This window comes from Lathyrus oleraceus, chromosome 7 (assembly GCF_024323335.1).
Source record: "Lathyrus oleraceus cultivar Zhongwan6 chromosome 7, CAAS_Psat_ZW6_1.0, whole genome shotgun sequence".
Lineage (NCBI taxonomy): Eukaryota > Viridiplantae > Streptophyta > Magnoliopsida > Fabales > Fabaceae > Lathyrus > Lathyrus oleraceus.
In genome coordinates, this window is record NC_066585.1 from 261,679,092 (window position 1) to 261,686,753 (window position 7,662).

General features: G+C 34.9%; 1 protein-coding gene across 1 annotated transcript; it reads left to right on the plus strand.

Moving 5' to 3' along the window:
* Positions 1 to 2,440: 2,440 nt before the first annotated feature.
* LOC127103328 (uncharacterized) lies at positions 2,441 to 4,615 on the plus strand. The gene is made up of 6 exons (XM_051040592.1): positions 2,441 to 2,741; positions 2,935 to 2,994; positions 3,339 to 3,463; positions 3,515 to 3,701; positions 3,956 to 4,018; positions 4,128 to 4,615. The coding sequence occupies exons 1-6, from the start codon at positions 2,441 to 2,443 to the stop codon at positions 4,613 to 4,615; spliced, it is 1,224 nt and encodes a 407-aa protein (XP_050896549.1).
* Positions 4,616 to 7,662: the final 3,047 nt, after the last annotated feature.

Sequence of the window (7,662 nt, forward strand, 5' to 3'; positions counted from 1 at the left end):
TGTAAATCGGATTGCTTAATTCGACTGCCATTGCTTGTTTAATTCATTTGTTGCTTATAGATTATAATTGATTTATTTCCATTTATGTATGTTTTGTAACTGTATTTGCTTAATTCGCGTATGTCAAATTGTTTGCTTAATTCAGAATTTGTTTGCTTAATTGAGAAATTAGGAGCACATATCATATATTAGTATCAATGCACTTGTTATTGTTGTTGTAATCAAAAAGGGAATCAAAACTATTAGGCTTTTGGAATTATATTGATCGATGATAAGTTCAGGATCGAACAATAGATTAATTTGTCAATATTATTCATAATCAAATTCTTTTAATTGTGATCTTAATCTAAACCTATCCCCCTTTGATCCAATCAATTTTTATTTACTTGTTTTTTACCCGTGTGCGATAGCGAATCAAATTAGCATCGTTACTGGGGACTCTTGTTGATTTTAACGAATATTAGAGTCATAGGTGTTGCGATTCTGCATCCTGGCATTTTCGTTCTTGCTGTTTTGGCCTTTACTTGACCCAGGTCTGAAAATCCAAATTTTCAGGAAAATTGTGTTTGAATCAAAATTTTACAGGACACTACCCTTAAAACCCCATATTCATCATTTTTCTATTTTTTATGATTTTTTTCCTGTTTTCTTAGTCTCAAAAAATTCCAAAAAAAATCGTATAATTCTTATTTGACTTAATTAGATTAACTTTCGTGTTTTTGTATATTTTTTCAATTGTTTTTGTTAATAGGGACATTGTCAGTATTTTCCTAGTTGTTGTTGCATTGCTGAATTAGTTATCGCTACTAGGTCTGGTTGTTTCAACTTTTTATATTTTGATCATGAAGTTGAAAGAACCTTACACGCACGTCATAGAGTAAATCAGGCTAGCACTAGTTCACCACCCATTAACGATAGTGATTCTAATTCTGTGTTCTCCCATGCTTTGTTTGATTCTGATTTTGAGATTAATTTTCATAACATGACTGTTGAGCAAAGAACACTTAGAGAATTTGTTTCCCCTAATTTTCTTACAATGCTTTATATGTTGAATATCATACTGTTGATGTATCTTTCGAATTGAAATCTGGTTTAATACATTTGTTGCCAAGGTTTAATGGTCTTGCAGGTGAGGATCTGCACTAGCATCTGAAGGAGCTTCAGGTTGTCTGTTTTACACCTTTGAGACCTGAAGGAATCATAGAGGATCATATCAAGCTCAAAGAATTTATGTTCTCACTTCAAGGAGTCTCAAAAGATTGGTTGTATTATCTTGAGTCGAATTATGTCACAAGTTGGAATGATATGAAAAGAGTGTTCTTGGAAAGATTTGTCCGTGCCTCAAGAGCTACTTCAATTAGAGAATATATATATATATATATGGTATTAGACAGGTTGATATGGAATCATTGGCCGAATACTGGGGGAGATTTAAGAAGTTAGTATCGAGCTGTCCTCAACACCAGATTTCTAAACAATTGTTAATTCAATACTTTTATGAAGGGTTGTTACCTATGGACATAAATATCTTGGATGCTACTAGTGGAGGAGCCCTAGTTGATAAGACCTTAGTTGCATCCAAAACGTTAATTGAAAACATGTCACTCAACTCACAACAATTCACAACTAGAAACAACTATGTGGTTCTAACAAAAGGAGTGCATGAAATTCAAGCTTCTTCTTTCAACAAGGTTTTAAAAACCAGAAATAATAAGCTTAATTCATTAGTGAGAGAACTGCTAGTAGGAAAAAGTCAAACTAAAAGGTTATATGGCATTTTCACCTCTCTTGAACACCCAACAGATACTTGTCCTACCTTGTAATAGGGTGTAAATTCTGATTTGCCTCAAGCATATGCAGTAAAAATTTATAATCCTTAAAGAAACAACTAGTACAAATACAACACTCTTGACCTATCGACTAACAGGTACCATCCCAACTGGAGAAACCATCCAAACCTTTAGTATGGGAATTCGTCCACACAAGAACCTAGTCAACAATAGTTGATGCTACCATTGATACCACCAAAGAAAACTCCATAAGCAACCACATCTGCATCTTTCAGACCTTCATTAGAGGACCATGTCAAGTAAATGGCCATGCAAAATCTCCAGTTTCTGCAGTGAACAAATTCTAGCATTCAGAATTTGCAAACACAAATTGGATAGCTTGCCACTTTAACGAATGACATGTAGCAAGTTCAATAATCAAACCAACTACTTGCCCATACAATAATGAATCCAAAATTCCCTAATGTGGGTGAAATTTCTTTAAGATTCAGAAATATTTTTGAACCAACCCCAACACCAGAAAAAATATCAAAGTTGTTGAGCCCATACCTAAGCTTGATTATGATGTTGTGGTTGAAACTGAAAAAGAACAAGAGAAATAGTATGTACCACATATTCCTTTCCCACGGAGAGTAGTGAAATCCAAAAATATGGATGAGGAAGATGAGGAGATATTTGACATATTCATAAAGGTAGCGGTAAACGTTCCACTTCTTAATGTGATTAAGCAAATTCCCAAATATGCCAAATCTCTGAAAAACTTGTGCACTCACAAAAGGAGATTGAAGGGAAGTGAGAGAGTTAATATGGGAAGGAATGTTTCTGATTTCATTCAACCTAAGACACCTGAAAAATCTATAACTGAGCAAAATGTTTCAGCTTTCACTCAAGCCATGCCCCAAAAGTGCAAAGATCCGAGGACTTTTGCTATTCCATGTACCATTGGGGATAGTAAATCAAAAATTACATGATGGAGTTAGTAGCTTCTATTAATGTTATGCCTACTTATGTTTATATTAATTTGATCTTGGTCATTTGCAAAATACAAGTTTAACCATCTAACTAGCGAACATAAGCAATGCTTGCCTTGCTGGAGTAGTAGGAGATGTCCTTGTTCAAGTTAATGATTTGATTTTTCCTGCAGATTTTTTCATTCTGGATATGGAAGGAGAAGCTGAGTCAAGCAGGGCATCCATCATTTTAGGTAGATCGTTCATGAAAACAGCAAAAACATAAATTGATGTTGATGATGGCACAATTTCCATGGAGTTTGGTGATATCATTGTTAAATTTAACATTTTTGATGCTATGAAACATCCCATCGGGGAACATTCTGTTTTTCACATTGAATTGCTTTATGAGTTAGTTGATGATACTTATTCTTAATTATTTTCAATTTATTTCCCGTCATTGCCTGGCTTTGATGATACTTATTGTTGTGATTCGTGTACTGACATTAACCTTTGTTCTGTTTATGCTAAGATTGAGGTTTCCATGCAAGTTGATATTTTCCTACAAATGAAGTTGTAGATGAAGTTGTTTATGCAGTTGAAGCTCTCGACATCCCGACTTCCCCAACCAAATTGTCCATTGGCCAACCACCTTCCGTAGAGCTTAAACCACTTCCTGATAATCTGAAATGTCCATTTTTGGAGAGGAATGAAAAGCTAACGGTAATAATTTCATCGAACATTAGTTTTGATAAAAAAGATAAGATTTTGCAGGTTTTGAAGAAGCATAAGAAGGTGATTGGGTGGACTTTGGCTGACTTACCTAGTATTAGCCATTCCACGTGTATGCATAGGATTTTACTTGAAGATGGAGCTAAAGTTGTGAGGCATCCCCAAAGAATACATAACCCTTTGATTCTTGATGTTGTTAAGAATGAGATAACCAAGTTATTGCAAGAAGGTATCATATATCATATCTCTGACAGTAATTGGGTAAGTCCAGTATAGGTATCACTAAGAAATTTGGCCTCACAGTGGTAAGAAATGAAAAAAATGAACTTGTTCCCAATAGAGTTCAAAACAGTTAGAGAGTTTGTATTGATTACATGCGATTGAACCATATAACAAGAAAGGATCACTTTCCTTTACTATTCATTAATCAGATGCTTAAAAAATTGGTTGGTAAATCACATTATTGTTTTCCATGGTTTTCAGGTTACTTTCATATCCATATTGCACCAGAGCATCATGAAAAGACAACTTTCACGTGGCCATTCAGTACATTTTCTTATAAGAGGATACCATTTGGTCTCTGCAATGCTCCTAGCATGTTTCAACGGTGCATGATTAGTATTTTTTACTGAATTTATTGAAAATTGCGTGGAAGTGTTTATGGATGATTTTACTATTTATGGTTCTTCATTTGATGCATGCTTGAAAAGTTTGGATATGATTTTAGAAAGATGCATTGAAACTGACCTTGTTTTTAATTATGAAAAATTCCATTTTATGGTTGAACTGGGAATTGTTTTATGGCATATAATCTCTATAGAAGGAATTTTAGTAGATCATTCTAAGATTGATGTGATTTCTACACTGCCTTACCCATCTTGCATTCGCGAGATTCATTATTTTCTTGGTTATGCAGGTTTTTACATGCGCTTCATAAAGGATTTAAGCAAGATAGCTCTTCCGCTATCAAACTTGTTGAAAAATGATATCACTTTCAACTTTGATGACAAATGTAAAAAGGCATTTGATTTCTTGAAGAAGGCATTGACCTCTACTCCCATCATCCAGCCGCCTGACTGGACCCTCCCTTTTGAAATTATTTGTGATGCATCTAACTATGGAGTGGGGGCGGTTCTAGCATAAAGAGTTGACAAGGCTGCCCATGTTATTTATTATGCTTATAGAACTTTAGATTCTGCATGGGCTAATTACACTACTACTGAAAAGGAACTTCTAGCTATTGTTTTTGCTCTTGATAAATTGAGATCATATTTGATAAGTTTCAATGTAGTTGTTTTTACTTACCATGCAACTTTAAAGAACCTGTTAAAAAAACTAGAAGCAAAGTCGAGATTAATTCGGTGGATGTTGTTGCTTTAAGAGTTCAATGTGGAGATTAAAGATAAAAGTGGAGCTGAGAATTTAATGGATGACCACTTGAGCAGGATGAATATCCTTTTCCCATTCATGATGACTTTCCTGATAAGCAGCTTTTACAACTGCATGGGGTAACTTCTTAGTATGCTGATTTAGTTAATTATCTTATTGGTGGATTTTTTTCCTGCAGGTACATCTAGGACACAATTTCACAAACTCAAAAGTGATGCAAAATATCATGTGTGAGATGATGCATATATTTAGAAATTCGGTATTTATTAGGTAATTAGGAGATGTGTCCTAGACTATGAGATTGACTCTATTTTGCAATTTTTTCATGCATCTCAAGTTAGAGGACATTACGGTCGTTAAAGGACTGCAAGAAAAGTCCTAGACTCATGTTTCTTTTGGACCACTGTTTTTAAGATGCTAATGAGACTTATTGCACTTTTGTGGTTTCAGAAAATTCCGCTTAAATTCTCAAAAATTTTAATTGACGTTATTAGTTTAGTTTTCGTGTTTTTGTATTTTTTTTTATTTTATTTTAATCGTTTTTTTCGTATTTCAATTGTTTTTACTTAATAGGGACATTGTCGGTATTTTCCTATTTGTTGCTGCATTGCTGAGTTAGTTGTGTTTTCTCATTATTTGTTGATTTTTTTTTCTTTTCTATTAAGTTTAACATGGCTGACCAAAGAACTCTGAGAGAACTTGTTGTCCATGATGTTGATTATAATGCTTTGTGTATTGAATATCCTATTGCTGTCAAATCCTTGATTGGGAACATGTCACTTAACTCCCAACAGTTCATAACAAGGGATAATTTTGTGGTCCAAGCAAAAGGTGTGAATGAGATTCAGGTTTCTTCTTCCAACAAGGCTCTAGAAACCAGAAATGATGAACTTACCTCTTTAGTGAAACAATTGATGCTACCCATTCCACCATCACCACCATATAACCCTCCACAAGTAACCACCTTTTCACCTTCTGAACCTTCACTCGAGGAACTTGTCAAACAAATGGCCGCCAACAATCTCCAATTCCAACAAAGGACTGATTCTAGCATTCAAACCTTGAACACGTAAATGGGACAACTTGCTACTCAAATAAATAACATGCAAGCCCAAGGGTCGAACCAACTTCCAGCCCAAATAGTTGTCAATCCAAAGGATTCTAATACTAATGTGAGTGCGATTTTGTTGAGATCTGGAAAGGTTACAGAAACAGCCCCAGAAAAAAATAAAAACATTGTTAGTGTAACACTTGAAAATAAACCTGAACCTTCTATTGATGTTGAGGTTGAAAAAAAGTATGTATCATCAATCCTTTTCCCAGAAAGTGTATTGAAAAATAAGAAGATTGACGAGGAAGAGCATTCTATTTTTCAAATAGAGTTGGTTTCTGAAGTTGTTTATGAAGTTTATTCTAATTTGTTTTCAACTGATTTTCCAACTTTATCGGGTTTTGATGATATTTACTCATGTGATGATTGTACTAACACTAACATTTGTGCTGTTTGTGCTGAGATTGATGTTGCCTTGCAGGGTGACAGTGTAAATGAAGTTGTTTATGTAGCTGAAGCTCTTGACATTCCGGCTGCCCCAAACATACCATTCATTGAGCAACCACATTGTTTAGAGCCTAAACCATTTCTTGAGGATTTATATTATTCATCAAAGCTTCAACTTAAGCAAAAACATAAGAAGGGAATTAGATGGACCTTGGCTGACACTCGTGATATTAGCCCATCCATATGTATGTATAAGATCTCACTTAAAGATGAAATAAAAGTAGTGAGGCAACCCTGTAATCCTTTAATTCTTAATGTTATGAAAAAGGAGATCACTTTCACGCGCTCATTCAACACTTTTACTTATCAAAGATTCTTCTTTGATCCTGGAATACAAGGCGAATACACTAATTAAAATTTCAAGGTTAATGAACACTACCCAAAGCTAGTACATGAAAACCCGACTTTGGAAGAAGAGACTGCAGAAGAACTCTCTTTGGAAAAGGCTGCTTATGTAATCACTTATCCGCCTTGACTCCTCGGGTGTGTTCTTTCCTTTCTCCCACTCTTATTTTATATTTATGGTATTTCATTGAGGACAATGTATGTTTTAAGTGTGGGGGAGGGAATCATTTATTTGTTTTGTTTTGTTTATTTTGTTTTTCAGTTTTTCTCTGTATTTGGTTTTTAGTTGCTAAAAAAAATGCATCTTCTTGAAAGTTTTAGGCTATAGACTGACTAATTTGAAATTAGTTTGCGGATACTTGGGAAAAATTCACAAGATCGGTATTGTTTTAACACCGTAAGTCTCATGCATATGGAAATTGAGTTGAATTTTTATTATGTTTTAGCCTTACATTCTCATCCTCTGACAGCTCTTGAGTAGTTTATTTCAACAGTCGGCACCATCTCACACACACTCTACGCAGGGAAGCCGATGAATATAAGTGAGTATTCCGAAGAAAAAAAAAAGAGAAAGAAATAAAGGAATGCACCTTCTAAGTTTGGTGACCCTCACCCAGTCACTTAACCCAACTGTTGTAGAACCTTCAAAAAAAAGTTTTTGACTCATTGTTAGTTGGTTCAGCGGTTTCTAGTGCTGAACTTGGTAAGGCGGATTACGGTCCGATCCCCCGCAACTACAACTGAGTAAGCAAAGGGTTATGGCACTTAAGTACCAGAACCCCGTGCAGAAACGAATCAGAGTCACTAACCGGTTGCCTTGCTATGAGTGTGTGGAGATAACGGGCTTAATCTGATTGCGCCTGAATGAAAAAGAGCCAAAGAAGGATGAGTAAGTTAG

What these genes read in the sequence shown, in the direction of transcription:
- LOC127103328 (XM_051040592.1), top strand. Translation starts at nt 2,441, where the DNA reads ATGGATGAGGAAGATGAGGAGATATTTGACATATTCATAAAGGTAGCG. An exon ending in AGAGGAATGAAAAGCTAACG is followed by an intron (nt 3,464 to 3,514) that starts GTAATAATTTCA and finishes AAGATTTTGCAG; the next exon opens with GTTTTGAAGAAGCATAAGAA. An exon ending in AACCAAGTTATTGCAAGAAG is followed by an intron (nt 3,702 to 3,955) that starts GTATCATATATC and finishes CATGGTTTTCAG; the next exon opens with GTTACTTTCATATCCATATT.